Below are 16011 nucleotides of genomic sequence, written 5' to 3' on the forward strand. Positions count from 1 at the left end.
GCAGGGCACTGACTCCGGCCTTCATGACAACAGAGATGTCTGAATTGGCCATAGACCCCCAGAGAAACTTTTGCTATGGACCCCATGCAACTATGTTGTGTTACAGCTCCTCAAGCAGCTGAGAACTATTTTCATGTAAATGTCATTTTTCTGAGGGGACACAGAATCTCCCAGATATAGTTGTCAGTACATTTTGCTGAAACTGACTCCTAACACTTTCACCAGCGCTTCATTTTTTGGACTCAACCTAATAAAGCCCCTCTGCTTCAAAGCCCCTTCAAAGCCCCTCTGCTTGCCCCACTGCGGGAGGCACGTGACATCAGTTTGTCCCGTTGTCGGTCGTGTTAACGTGATCATTTGGTTAAGATATTATTGGCCACATTTCCATCGTGAAATGTCCTTTTCCCTTTTAATTAATGTGACCGGCAGAGTGATGTTTCAGATTTTGTATCTTGTTAACTTTAGCCAATAATTTTAGCTTCCATTAATGATTCTAGCCAGAATCAACTGCTGTGGTAAGTAAAAAATCATGCCTTTCTTACTCTTACCATTCCTTCTACATTTACGGGCGAGCATTCTCATTAAAGATACAAAGATGTCACTCATTTACATTACTTTTATGGAAGCAGTGAAAATTTTGTTTTGCCACCTCTGATGTAAGCTACTTCCATTTATATCTTCTCATTACAGGATCATTTGAAGTCTGTGGTGCAGGAAGCACTAAGATGGGAACACCCAAATAGTGGTTATGGTGGCATTAGCTTCTTCTTTTCTTACAGCTCACTTGCAGTTTTTCAGGCTACATGCCATCTCTGCTGCGCGAGATCACGAGAACAGATGCTTCAACATCCATACTCTGGCAGGGCAAGTAAAAGGTATTTCAGAATTTACACATTTCAAGAAATCATTGACTGGTTCTAGTGTCTTACAGTCATAATGTTGTATTTTTTTTGTCTACTTATTCTTTTTGACTTTGTTTTTTATTCAACTTTACTTTTCAGTGCCCACTTCCCTACTCAGGGGAAATGCCTGCTCATTTGTAATGCTACACCTGTAATGCTCCAAAAATTTAAGTAAAATTCTTGCATTTCAATTACAGTGAATACAGATTTTTAGCAATATTTATCACACACTATAATCTACTATTTCTTAGCTAATATGTTAATAAAGCTCAGTGCATTGTAAATAACAGCCTTTATGATGGCTTGGCTTATTTATTTTTGCGAAATGATTATCAGGAAAGTGGTGATTGGTAATTGGACAACAGATAGGATGCCCGATGCACGTGAGTGCAGGTAGGTGCCAGAGGTTATACTCACCGCCATCCTGAATCCTGCCATGTTAACTGACCTGAAAAAGATTGTGACACATGTTTTCATTTATATTTTCTAGATAAACCTATTATATCCACTTGTCCATCCATCCATTCATGCATTCAACCAACCATTCATCCATCCATCTAACATTTACCATTTATATTGATTATCTACTCATTTCCAGGCTCGTTCGTAGGACCTCATATACAAAGATTAATAAGACACAATCCCCATCCTTAAATAACTCATTACTGTCTAGGAACAAATCCTCCTTTAGGGCCATCTCTCTTTTCTTTCCCAGTTATTTCTTCCCAAATGTGAGCACTGCTTGTATTTTTCTCCTCAAGGCTGGTGCAGATCAAAGCTCCTTTGAGGACTGTTATCTGCATCTGCTGCTTCTGCGAAGCTCACAACTGCTGTGCAACGCCTCTCAGGGTCTCCTTGCGAACCCACTTGTTGGAGGAACTATCTCCTTTGCCTGCTGTGAAATCACTAAACAGAAAACATGGCACAGGGAGAAGAGAGCAAAATACAAAATTTGTTATGGGGGGACGAATAAAAATTCTAAATAAAATATATTTTTTCCTTTCCCAGTATAATGTTAATGCAATATCTAATTGAAGATTAGAGAACATAGCTCATTATCCTTCTTAGGAGCCATAAAAACAATTAAAAATTCTAAGTTATCTAAATTACATTTGTGGTGGCTAAATTTGTTACAATCCTTTCAAGTTATCTTGGTATTGGAGGAACTTTTATCAACATGAGAATAAACTATAGACTATCCAGCATGCTATAATTTTCCCCCATGGAAAGAAGTAGTTAACAATGGTTATTTCCTTTTTGTACATACACAGTTAATTTTAGAACATTACATATGGTTACTTAATTCAATTATTAGTGATGAGAGAGATATCATAATATCTTTTAAAAAATCTTTTCAATTTCCAATAAACAATTTATCCTCTTTAAAGTATTGGTAGCGAACCATTTCAATGGCAAAAACGCCATGCTTTAAGTATACTTTAAAATTCTTTGTCTCATTTGACCCACATAACAGTTATATGAAATAGATAAGGAATGAATTATCTTCATTTATTAGATAAGAAGAACCATAAAGACACCAGCGACTTGTCCATACCCACACATGTGATGGCTGGAGATAGAAACAGAACGGAGGCCTCCTGATTCCCAGTCTGGTAGGCTCTCCATCATAATATGCTGTCTTCCTAGTTACTCTTCAAATCTTTGATCTGTTGCAGACAAAATGACCTAGGAAAATTCTTTCACTAAAATGAGCAACATGCCAGCTAGGGGCTAATAAAATGTTCTCGAAATACATTGCTCTCCCTCAGTCTTACCCTTTTTTATCCTAGGTCATTCACTTGTCCATACATCATATACATATATATATATATACATATATATATACACACACACACACACACACACAAATGCATACCACCAGAAGTTTATCAACAGTCAAATTATTTTACAGTTTCATGGATTTTGTGCCCAACATTAATTCATGTTATCCTTTATTTGGAAATCTTTTGTATTATTCTGGACTAAAACATTACTAGTAATATAAGGAATTGGGAGTTTGCTGATCAGTTAAGTTGGCTCTACCAGGTGGACCATATTACTTACAGATTTTATTTAGTTTCTCAGTAAAATGATCTCAGCTGGGCAGAAGGGAATACTATTTCTCTCACTTTCTACTTTGTCTTTACAATCAGGGAGAATTTTATGATCATGCAAGTCTGGTCACTGCCAAACCCCTGCAATTCAATTCCAATACACTCTGTGCGGGACACTTTCCAGTTTACAACAATTTTCCCCAAAGAATGCCCATTGGCCCCAGCTATAAAATTGGCTGGTCAACTACTTTAAAGTAAAAAATAAAAGTTAAAGAAGGCAGCTCCGTGCTGAAGAAATCGCTTGTGATTTGATTTTCAAGTAACGATGGGGTAGTGTCTGACATAGTCAGTAGAAACTCAATGAACGTTTGTTGAATGAACACGCGTTAGTTCATATATATTCATGACATCAATCTTAGCTACTACCTTTTCTAGTAAGCCGCTGACATCCCAGTCTAAGTTAGGAGATCATTACACTTCTGCACGCCATTGCACTCCCTTATTCTTCTGTTTTAGTTTGTCAGCAATGTGGTCTGTGAGGTTCATATCATCATTATTACTATGTTTATTCGGTGCCAGAGGCTGAGGCAGTGAGAGTAACCCACTTTCCAGAGTTATATAGTAAGGAAGGGGTCATTTATCATCAATCACCATAATTTATTGTACTCATCTTTACTTGTCTCTCTACTACACTGTCAATTCTCTGAGGATTATCTCTGAGTAACAGTTAGCTTTGAATAATAATAATAATAGCAGCACTCAGCATTTATTTAGTATTCACACCATTTTGTACGGCTAACCTGGGGCTACACACTACTTGGAGTGGTCTTCTGTGGTGTTGAAGGTGGGCCCAGCTGGCCCAGGAAAGGCCTCTGGGTCAGCCAAGCAGTTGCTGGGCCCCAGAGCAGCTGGAGGGCAGGGTACCACTAGAGTGTTGCCAGAACTGGACCTGCAGATTGCTACCAAAGGCTTCTGCTTCTGCCAATCAGCCAGAATATAGGCCACCTCCCAGCTTTCCAAATTTGGCAAAGCTCTGGAAGATGGCCTCTGACTTTGATGGGAGTGTTACACTGCTTTTCCAGGGTCCGTGGTGAGCATGGTAGCCCTTGACCTCTTCCTCCAGGGCAGGTAATTTCTTGATGAAGACCCCTTCCAGCTTGTAGTCATACACCTAGGGGTAGGTATAGTTCAGTTGTCTGCCGGTCTTTGAGAACTGGTTGAGGGAAAAGACATGCAGAGCAGGGCCTGCCCATATACTGGGTCCTCAGGTGGCCATCTGTATGCTGCACATGTAGGAAACCCAGGATGCTGTGCAGCAGCAAGAAGCCCCTTTCTTCATCCAAGAGCAGCGCATCCTTCATGTGCCCCTGGCTAGAAGAGTTCTGCATCCTGAAGTCATGAGGCGGTTGGTCATTGTAAAGTAGGTGAACTGACAGTGGCAGCCAGCTGTTCCTGCCTACAGCTCTGTCCAAGCTGTCCATGGACCCCATCCCATCCTGCCAGATCCCTAAGCCCTCATCCAAGTACTTGTAGCACAGCCCTGTCTGATCCCCAGCACCCCTCTCCTGGAGGCCCAGCAGTTTGTAGATGATGAACCAGTCCACAGGCTGCCCCGAGTCAATGAAGCAGGTCAGGGTCTCTGCAGGAACGCATAGCAGTGAGGTCAGGCGCAGCAGGCTTAGGGCAGCCATGGGGCTGGACCACTAGGTCAGGAGGTGGGCCAGGCCCAACCCCTGGTGACTTACATTTCCCCAAACCCTCCTGGAAACCTGCGGCAGGACCCTGTGAGATGGAAATTTCTCCCCTTTCATGTCTTCTTAGGTCTCTCTTGGTGATGACAGGTTCTCAGACTTCCCTAGCTTTTGATGGCCTTCATAGTTTTGAAGAGTACTAGTTAGGTATTTTGTAAAATGTCCCTCAGTTGGCATTTACCTGATGTTTTTTACATGATCATATTGAGGTTATGTGTTTGGGGAAGAAAGACTATGGTGGTAAAGTGCCATTTTCATCAAAGCAGAGCAAGGGTACATACTATCAACATTTCTTACCTTTGTTGATGTTGACCTTGATCACCTGACTGAGGTAGTGTTTGTCAGCTTCATCCACGGGAAAGTTACTCTTCCTGCTTCCCGTTCCACAGTGTTTTCCTTGGAAAGAAGTCTGCGTGCAGCCATTACTTATGGAGTGGGGTGCTACACAATTATTTGGATTTCTTCTACGAGAAATATTTATTTCTTCTTCCCCATTTATTACTTCATTCAATCACTTATTTATATAGTATTTATTTTATGCTTTGGGTTACAATATAAAACTATTTTCTTGCACAACGTATTTGAGCTCTGGGCACTGGGAGCTATTTCAGTTGTCTCCTTGTCTCCTTGTCATACCCACACCAATTTGGCTTTTTTTTTCCTCTTTGGATACTAAAAAATGTTCTGGGATCATTTTATATACTTTCTGCACCAGTCCAAAAACCAGTCACTTTTCCAAGGATTCCTGGTTACTTTGGAGAATAGTATTAGAAACCAAGTTCTGGGTACTAAGTGTGCTCATTGCTGGTGTGACGTCAATTCTAAGCCCTCTCAGCTGACAGAGCCAGAACATATATGTGCATATACTAATCTATGTATATGCACATATTTATAAATATATCTACATGTAACCAGCTATATCTACATTAAAATAAACATGAGTTTATAATAGTATTGCTAACTTCTAATCTGTTAGCATAAAATTCCACTCCAATAGTGAGGAACTGGGCTCACACCATCTGCTACCGGTTTACTTAATTGTTCAATTCCAGGGTATACCTACAGCAATGTTAGGATTGTTGACCTGTATGGCTGTGGAAAGCAACTTTATCAACTGAAATACATTGCCTATGCATAGTTCCTTTTGCCTTTAGCCTTATAGGCTACTCATTTCCAAATTTACTTAAGCCACCAAGTTTTACCCTGGCCCTTTTCAGTGAGGTTGTTCCATACAGTTTATGTCACAATTAGATTCTTTTGTCACAGTCTATATTCCATCCTGGGATTCCCCAACCTCCTAAATGATTTTTGAATTTTTCATTTGTTAAGCCTCACTTTTGCTGCAAAGTTTTATAGGTTGTGAGAAGTGCATAGTGTTATTTATCCACCACTACAGTGTCATACAGAACAGCTTTGCTTCACTGCCCCTCAAAAATCTCCTGTACTAAACATAGCCAACCCCCTCCCAATTCCCTGAGCCCCCAAACCATAGATATTTTTACTGTCTCTATAGTTTTGCCTTTCCAGAAATGTCAAATGGAACCATACTAGCTTCTTTCACTTAGCAATATACTTTTAACTATGCCTTTAATGGATATATAGCTCATTTCTCTTAATTGCTAAATAATATTCAATGGTGTGGATTTACCATCATTTCTATTTATTCATCTACTGAGAGCAATGTGGTTAATTTCAGTTTATGGTGATTATAAGTAAGGCTGCTACACAGATCTATGTGCAGCTTTTTTGTGGATGTAAATTTTTTAATGGTTTTATTTATTTATCTTTAGAGGGGAAGGGAAGGAGAGAGGAAGAGAAATATCAATGTATGGTTGCCTCTCGTGCGTCCCCTGCTGGGAACTGGCCTGCAACCCAGGCATGTGCCCTGACTGGGAATCAAACTGTGATCCTTTTGTTTGCAGGCCTGTACTCAATCCACTGAGCTACACCAGCCAGGGACTTGGACATGAATTTTCAAATATCCAGGGGCACAATTTCTGGATTGTTCAGTAAGACAATTTTTAGCATTGTAAGAAACCTCCAAGCTGTCTTCCAAAATGGCAGTGCCAATTTGCATTCCTGGTATTGGTGAATGAGAGTTCCTGTTGCTCAGTAACCTCACCAACATGGCATTGTCAGGGCTTTTTTTTTAGCCATTCTAACAGGCAGTGGTACTTCACTGTTGTTTAAATTTGCAGTTCTCTAATGACAAGTGACGTTGATCAGCTTACATGTTCATATTTGCCATTTGTATATTTTCTTTGGTAAGGTGTCTAGGTCTCTTAATTATACCTAAACTGGATTGCTTTTTAGATTATTATTGAGTTTTAAGAGTTTGTATATTTTTGATACAAGTCCTTTATCAAATAAGTGTTTTGCAAATATTTTCTCCAAGTCTGTTCTTTTCATTCTTTACATAGTGTTTCACAGAAAAGTTTTTAATTTTAATGATTTACCAATTTGTTTTCTTCCATGAATTGTGCCTTTGGTGTTGCATCTAAAAACTCATCACTAAAACCGAGGTCACCTCACTTTATCCTGTTTTCGATCAGAAGTTTAATTATTTTGCACTTTACATTTAGGTTCATGACCCAATTTGAGTTAATTCTGGCAAAATATGTATAGTCTCTTTCTATGTTTTTCTTTTTGTTTTCCATATGGACACACAATTTCTATAGAACCATTTGTTGCAAAGACTATCATTTTCCATTGAGTTGCCTTTGGTCAAAGATCAGTTGACAATATATGTATATTTCTGGGCTCTATTTTTCCCCATTGTTGTGTGTGTCTATTTACCCAATACCACACTGTCCCAATCACCGTAGTTTTAGAGCAAATCTTGAAATCAATTAGTTCTTCAATATTGTTCTTCTTTGGTATTATATTAGCTATTCTAGGCCTTTTGAATTCCATAAAAACTTTAGATTGTTTGTTAGTATTCGCTAAACAGCCTGCTGGGATTTTGATTGGTATTGCATTGAATGTATAGATTAGGTTGGGAAGAACTGACATCTTAATAATAAGATGACTGTCTTCCATCAATGAACATGGAATATCATCTCTCTCCAATGATTGATATCTTTTTTGATGTATTCCACCATGGTTTTGTAGTTCTCATGTATAAATCTTGTTTATAATTTAGATTATATAACTAAGGTAGGTTTATATCTAAGTATCTAATTTTCCTAGATGACATTGCAAATGACATTATTTTTAAATTTCAAATTCCAATTGCTCATTACTGGTAAAGCAATTGATTCTTACATATTACCCTTTTATCCTAGGAACTTACTGTATTCACTATTAGTTCCCCGAGTTTTTAGATGTTGATGATTCTTTGGGATTTTTCACATAGCCAATCATTAGTAAGGGCAGCTTTATTTCTTCTTTTCTAATCATACGTTAATCAGCCATTTTTGTCTTACTGCACTGGCCAGTACTTCCAGTACAATGTGGAATAGGCATCGTGAGAGAGGGTATCCTTCTCTTGTTTGCCATTTTAGGGGAAAAACGTTCAGTTTCTCATCTTTTTGTGTGATGTCAGCTGTAGGTAATTTGTAGTGATTATGTATAAAGTTGAGGAAATTCCGACTATTCCTTGTTTGCTAAGAGTTTCTAAAATTTTTGTTCATTTATAGATGTCCTCATTTTGCCCCGTTACTCTCTCCTGCCCCACCCATCCCCACCACCCACCTGCAATCCTACCCCACCCCCATTGGCTTTGTCCATGGACCCTTTATACATGTTCCTTGATGACCCTTCTTCTTTTCCCTGTTACCCCCTGCTCCCCCAACCCCTCTGGGTACTGCCACTTGTTCTTTATTTCTATGTCTCTGGTTCTATTTTGCTTGCTTGTTCGTTTTGTTGATTATGGTTCACTTATAAGTAAGATCATATGGTATTTGCCTTTCACTGCCTGGCTTATTTCCTATGAGTTTTTATCATGGATAGATGTTGGATTTGTCAAATGCCTTTTCTGTACCAGTTGGTAAGACCAATTTGGTTTTTTCCCCTTTAGTTTGTTGATATGATGGATTACACTGATTTTTGAACATTGAGTCAGCTTTGCATAAGTGGAATAAATCTCATGTGGTCTTAGTGCCTGATTATTTTTACACACTGTTGGATTGAATCTGGTAATATTTTGTTGAAAAATTTTACATCTATGTTTATGAGAGATTCTGGTCTGTAGTTTTCTTTTGCTGTAATGTGTTTATCTGGTCTAGGTATTGGCATAGTTATGTCCTCATAAAATGTGTTAGAAAGATTTCCCTCTGATTGTATTTTCTGGAGGCAATTGTAGAGAATTGGTATAATTCCTTCTTAAATGTTGGGTAGAATTTACCAACAAAACTGTCCGGGACTGGATGCTTCTCTTTTGGGAGGTTAGTATATTTTTGCCAATATATTTTCCAAGGCAAGGGAAATAAAGGAAAAAACAAACAAATGGGACTACATCAAATTAAAAAGCATCTGCACTGCTAAAGAAACTGTCATCAAAATGAAAAGGGAACAGACTGTATGGGAGAACATATAGGTCAATGGCTCATGGGATAAGGGTTTAATCTCTAAAATATATAAAGAGCTCACGACTCAACATCAGGAAGATAAACAATCCAATTAAAAAATGGGTCTGAACAGACATTTCTCCACAGAGGACATACAGAGGGTCTATAGATATATGAAGAGATGCTCAACATCACTAGTCATCAGAGAAATGCAAATTCAAACCACAATGAGATATTAGCTCACACCTGTCAGAATGCCCATCATTAATAAATCAACAAATAAGTGCCGGTGAGGCTGTGGAGAAAAAGGGAAGCCTAGTAGTGTACTATTGATGGGAACACAGACTGGTGCAGCCCTGTGGAAAACAGTATGTAATTTCCTCAAAAAAATTAAAAATGAATCTGCCTTTTGATCCAGTGATTCTACTGCTGGAATTATACCCTCAGCATCCCAAAACACCAATTCAAAAGAACCTATGTACCCCTATGTTCATAGCAGCACAGTTTACAATAACTGAGTGCTGGAAATAGCCTCAGTGTCCATCAGAAGAAGAGTGGATCAAAAAGCTGTTGTGCATTTACACAATGGAATATTACACAGCAGAAAGAAAGAAGCAGCTCCTACCTTTTGTGACAGCATGGATGGAACTGGTGCAATATCGTGCTAAGTAAAATAAGCCAAGAGGTGAAAGACAAATACCATGCCATCTCACTTACAAGAGGAATCTAATGAAAAAAATAAATTAAGGAGGAAAATAAAACTAGAGGTGTGGAAACATGGAACAGACTGACAGCTGCCAGAGGGGAGAAGAGAGGGGGGTAGTGGTGAAAAGAGGAGAAGGGATTAGTCAAAGAACATGTATGACTGACCCATGGACATGGACAACAGTGTGGAGATGGACTGTGGGAGCAGGGAGTGGGCTGGGTGTCAGGTTCTATGGATTCCCCTTATCTTAGTGGAGTGGGGGAAGGGTAGTGAGGGGGATAAAACAAAACACTGGAACTAATAGACAGCAGTTACTATTATCAGTGATTTTCTCCATTTTCTGCATTATTATCCACTTAGCAAACTTTACTTTGTAAGATTTAGGGTCTTTCTACAGCTCTTTTATATCAGACTACTTCCTTTCACTCCTGACTCAACAGGTTTCTACGTTCCTCTGTCTTTAAAAGCAGTTTCCTGACAATATTGAAACATAGAAAGGTGAAAACACTAAGAAAAAACGAATAGTTTATGTTTTTGACTCTGTATGGGCTGTAAAGCATTTAATGCTTTTGCTATCTTATATAAAGTCATTTTTTATTATGAGCATATCATTTCCCTTGGTTTTTTGTCTTACTTATAGTCAGTCCACAACAAAGAACTCTGTTCTGAAAAGTTCTGCAGATAATATGGATGATTACATTTGATTTTGTTCTGTCATGATGTCTTGGTTAAATGGCTGTAACTCCAGGTGAGTGGACATGTAGGACTCCTTCCATTGGCACAGACTAGGTAGGCTTTGGTGTTTCTAAACAACATGTGAATGGAATACTGCACTGTTAGTCTCTAGACTGGGTAATGAGGCTCCAGAGTGGGTGAGTTCTAGGGCTCTAGTTCTTAGGTTATGTTTGGATATGTCATCAATGCTAATAAACATACTACTCTTCCAGGTAGAGTGCGGAGAGGTGCGTGCCATTCTTGACACTTTTTTCAACACTTGCCTAGGATTTTCTTATATGTGACAGGCGCCCCCTAGTGAATAGCGGGACTTACATTGACTTCCACTATAAAAGAACCTGTTTAAAAATTTTTGTAGTTATAAAGCAAGGTGCTGAAGTTTTGTGTGTGTGCATGAGGGTGAGGGTGGGATCTGTTTTTCATTAAAAGCATTAAGGATTTCACAAAATAGAAGTAGTAATCAATTTACCACATAAAGTTCAAACTAATCTGAACTTTGCTAGATCATCGAAGTGCATGAATACATCATTGATCTTCACCATCTCTCCAGATGTGGAGAATTGGGTGGATTTTTTATAAGGCTATTAGAATCTGATACACATAAGTTGGGGGCTGAGACTTGAGAAACCATAATTTCAATCCAAAAAACCTTTAATCTGGTAAATCTATTTGATAAATTATATTCTACTTGGTTAATTTCAAGATTCGAATATATAATGAAAACGGCGGTAGCATAAATGATGTCAGTTACTTTTAATTATGTCTTCCCTCCCACTTTAAAGCTCTTGCCACTTCTAACAGTTCTGAAAAAAGTGTGTTATAATTTTGATATCATCATAAATATTAATTATTACTTACAGCACTGAATTAGGTCCTCAATATGGAATCAAAAATAATTCTTCCCCTCTAAGATGGTTCCAATACAAAATAAAGTCAAATAACTGGGTCAACTGGAAAGTAAATCAAATAAACATGAAAGAAAATATTCACATTACTCTAACAGTGTCAAAAAAACAAAAGCAATCACACTGGACTCAGTGGCCTTTAAATGGAGCATCCTAAATGAACAATTAGAGAAAAGGTTAAACAAAAAGTGGGTGACATGTTTAAATAACAAGTAAGTGAAAAGATTATTGGACTGTCCTCAAAGACCTTGTTTGATGTCAGAAACTATCAAGTTATTTATTTCATGTGGTGTATTTTTGCTACTTTTCAAGGGTAGATTACCCTGTTGCGTCCTGTCTTATTAAAAAAAAATACTTTTTCCTTGTTTGCTTAGATGTCCTTTTAGATTCACCTCATTTTCTTGAGGTCCAAACTGACCTCTCTAATTATAAGGCAGACCCCTTTTGGTCCTCCCTCTTCTCTGAACCAGTAATGGCCTAATTTAGCACAATTCCATCTCTGATTATTCCATGCATATCAAAAGGCTCTACAGAAGACGTGCAAGCATTCATTCAAATTACAGTTGACCCTTGAAAACATGGCAGGGATGGGGCCTAGGGGCACCGACCCATAGCAGAACATTCGCATATTAACTCAAGTAGTCTATCCACATAGGGGGATTCTGCACTGTATTCATTAATTTGTAAATGGGTAGACCCCTAAATCCATTCTCCATCACTGTAGCTTCACGAATTTAGAGGGATAGTTTGTGCATTTCCCTTGTTTTGGTGGCAAGCAAGTGCAGAGAGGGGTGAAGGAAAGAGAACCCAAGAAAAGTCGAAGTGAATAACAGGTAAGGACGAACGCACCTCGCTAACCTCATCCTTCAGCACAAAACGTCCATTCTTCCCTGTCTAGTTTCCTAAGATGTGTCCGGGGCGGATGCAAGGTCATCCGTGGGACGGCAGGTACTCCTCCGCTGGGCCAGATGCTGGGGCCGGAGGCGGGGAAGAAGCCCTGGGAGCCTCGAGGGGGAAGGTGGCGACCTGGGAAGGGGCCCGGACGCGATGACCCCGGCAGAGCGGCGCGCGCCTGCGCCGGCTCCGCTGCCACCGCCCCCCGCCGCAGCATCCCTTCGCAAGAATCGGCGCGCGCGGGCGGGAGGAGGGGCGCGCGGGCCCCTCCGCCCCGCGCGCGCCCACGTGACGCCAGCCGAGGAGATTGGAGCGGCGACAACAGGAGGCGGCAGACGGGTGCAGCGCTCGGCGCTCACGACAGGAGCTCCCCTTCTTCCTGAGAGCCAAGCAGGTACCTTCTCCTCCGCCGGGCCCGTAGCCGCCGCTGCTGCCCCCGCCGCATCCCTGCCGCCGCATCCCCGCCGCCGCGGCGCCCGGAGCAGGAGGAGAAGACCCACCCGGCCGCCGCCGTTGGTGGGAATCCCACCCGACGCTCGCTCCCTCCTTCGGCCGTTGCCTTCGAAGTCTGCCCTCCCGCGGGGTCTCCGCTTTCTCCTCCTCGACGCCGCCAGCTGCTGCTATCTGCCGCGATGGGGCTCCTGGACTCCGAGCAGGGCAGTGTCCTGAATGTGGTGTCCACGGCGCTCAACGACACGATGGAGCTCTACCGCTGGACTTGGTCCATCACAGGTAAAGCTGCTGTCGTCCCGGTCCTCTCCCGGCCGTACTGACAACATCAGCCCCTTGCGGCTGTTGGGAGGCTGTGGATCAGAGGAGGTGCGGGGCGCGGGGCTCTGGTTAATCTGCTCCGAACCTTACGGCCTTCCCGCCCCACGCTCGCCTGTTTTCCTCTGAGCTTCCACCATCTCTCATCGGTTTCTCAGATGCAGGAGCTGACATAGCAGGTGGAGTCTGAGCTGCTGAGAGTTCGTCGTAGGAACTTCCCTACCCTGTTCCCACATCTCCAGATCTCATATGACAGTTCTAAATTATGCACAGGATTGGTTGTAACATTTAGTAATATTGCGTGTGGAGAGATGGCTCGGGGCGGTGAACTCCAGTGGTGGCTGTCTTTTTTTGCTTCTGCGGCCTCCTGGTTGCTTTGGCACAGCCGGCTAACCTGCTGATATTTTTGTCTAGCTCATATAACATAATTTGGAAATAAAAGTAAAAAGCCGTTGGTTGGTTCCTTGAGCCTTGAAGAATGTTGGTTTGTGAGGCTCTTCGACAGCGGTTATGTTTGAAGTGATTGTCTGTATTGGCTTGGCGCAGTGCAGTGAAGTCAGGGGGAGGGGGAGGCTAACACACCGGGAAAGAAAGGTCTTTACGAAAGGGGTCTCTACAGCAGCACCTAGAGGTTGTCCTAGAAGCCTACATACATGCACTGTTTTCTTAAACCAGCAAACTTTTTCCTATGGTTGTTAGAGTTTATTCGACAGTATTGTCCCATGGTTGATTTACATATGGTCCCTTCTGCTTTTCTAGCAGAAGCTATTGTGATGTTATTTTCACATTTCCTCATTTATTTTATTCAGTTGTTTCAGTTGCTTTTGTCTTTAGGGCACTTAAAAGTGTCGAAATAAAGATTAAGTTAACAGGATTTTAGAAATGATCTTTTGATTTAAATATTTTTAGTCCTTGCAGTATTGCCCTGCATCCTAGCAGGGGAGGAAATTAACCTTGCTCGTTGTGACTCTGCCTTTCTAGAAATTATAACATATTCCTGTAGTTTTTGTGTTCGTCAGAGGAAATGGGATAGTAGTTACAGCACGAATACCGTACAGTGCATGGGATATATGCTGTGGAGAAAATGTGTTGCTATAATTATTTCTGGGTGAGACAAATGATTCTTTGACATTGATGTGGCTTTTGAAAATTGTGTTCTTTTTCATAAATTCTTAAGTTTGACCCAGAGAAGTAAGCTATTTAATTAGCTATTGCAATAGAAAATGGTTAAAAGAGGTTTTAATGGAGTTAAAAGTATGTATTGTTTACACTGAAGTTATGCTGTACCTACATAATCTGGGAAATGCATATATATATATATACATATATATACATACATACATACATACATACATTTCCCTTCATCTCTGAAGTGATTTTGGTTATTTAAACATTGCATCAGGGTTTCCCATTACACAATTGTACAGAGCCAAACATCAGAGAAGCTCTCTGGCAGGTAATTGCACTTTGCATACTTTAGAGTTCACACATCGTCAAGGTCTTCCAATTTGCATATAGCCAGAGCCACACCCAGGAGTTCTCATTCCTGCCTGTCATTTCCTTCCCACCTCTGGAGTCTCAGAGAGAATTGAGAGCAAAGGTAGAATATACCTTTGTATGGTTGTTAATTTCTTCCTAATGATGTTTGTGTAAAAACATCATGAATAAAATAGGGAAATTTTGTAGTTTCCTTATGTGAAAGTTTGCTACTTGCATCCGAAGACATAAAATGATATTGTTGCTGAGAAGTCAGAGTAGCCACTGGGACCAAGTGATCTATCTCCCAGTAGCAGGTCACAGGAAAGGTATTCACCCATTCCCTTGGCTATCCACTTACGAAACCTGAGACTGCTTCCTTGCTTTCTGTAATCAGCTACCCAGTGTAGATAGATGGTATTTCTTAACTACCTTAGAGGCGTAGTGGGATGTATGTAGCCTGTTCTGCCTTGCTGCTGTGAAGGAGAAGTATTTTTCAGATTCAGGCAGAACAGACATGAAGCCTGTGGTGTTCCATTTCCTTTCACTGCCTCATCTCCTCCCTTCCATGCTCTCCAGATAGCTTTTCTGACTCATTAACACTGATCCAATTCCAAGAGGATATCTTCTCACTATAATTTCATGAAAATCTGGGTGAAGGAGTATCAAGCACATTAGATGAGGCTAAAGAAAAAGTTGATGAGTCAGAAGTTTTGGGGTGGGCAGTAAAAATGGGTGGAGAGAAAGATGGTCTTGAGAAATAGTGGTGACTGTTGTGAAAGGACCCAGATTATTCAGGGAGAGAAGAAGTGAGCAAGCCCAGTGCCTTCAGAACTTTCATCCCCAGAACTGGTTATATGCTCTGTCTTTCTGTTCTATTACTTCACTATGTCTTTTTCACCCCTGATGTTTCTACCTAAGTGTAAATAACGTGTATCTACTTGGTACTGTTATAATAGGAATAATGAAGATCTGTAGAATATATTTGATGTTCCAAGAGATTTTTGTCTTAGGACAAACAGTTTCTGCAAAAATACTATTTTGAGCTATTTTATCAAATGGTGCTATTTAATAAAACATGTCTAAAGCAATGTATAAAAACTGGGCTTTTCAACAGCACATATTTAGCAAATACAGCATGTAGTCCATAGTGTATCAGCACAGAAAATGTCACTTTTACTGTATCATTGACACTTTGTACATTGAATCGAAACTTTGAAAGAGTTGTACTTTTAGAAAAACAACAAAACATTTTTATTTCCATATACTATTATCTTTTTAAATATTTTAAACAAGTAAATTAATTTTGGTT

The 16011-nt window shown here is 40.3% G+C and overlaps 1 protein-coding gene and 1 pseudogene across 1 annotated transcript in view; one reads left to right on the forward strand and one right to left on the reverse strand.

Annotated features, from left to right (window-relative positions):
• Window positions 1–3751: 3751 nt before the first annotated feature.
• LOC118982308 (deoxyribonuclease-2-alpha-like) lies at window positions 3752–4647 on the reverse strand (annotated as a pseudogene).
• Window positions 4648–12780: 8133 nt separating this feature from the next.
• Window positions 12781–16011, forward strand: part of ELOVL4 (ELOVL fatty acid elongase 4) — a 32323-nt gene continuing 29092 nt past the window's right edge. Inside the window, exon 1 of the mRNA XM_037039405.1 lies at window positions 12781–13187. Coding sequence (XP_036895300.1) covers window positions 13088–13187 — 100 coding nt within the window. The 5' untranslated portion in view covers window positions 12781–13087. The remainder of the gene's footprint in view (window positions 13188–16011) is intronic.

Source organism: Sturnira hondurensis, unplaced genomic scaffold (genome assembly GCF_014824575.4).
Source record: "Sturnira hondurensis isolate 20B ecotype Veracruz unplaced genomic scaffold, ASM1482457v3 Scaffold0025370, whole genome shotgun sequence".
Taxonomy (NCBI): domain Eukaryota; kingdom Metazoa; phylum Chordata; class Mammalia; order Chiroptera; family Phyllostomidae; genus Sturnira; species Sturnira hondurensis.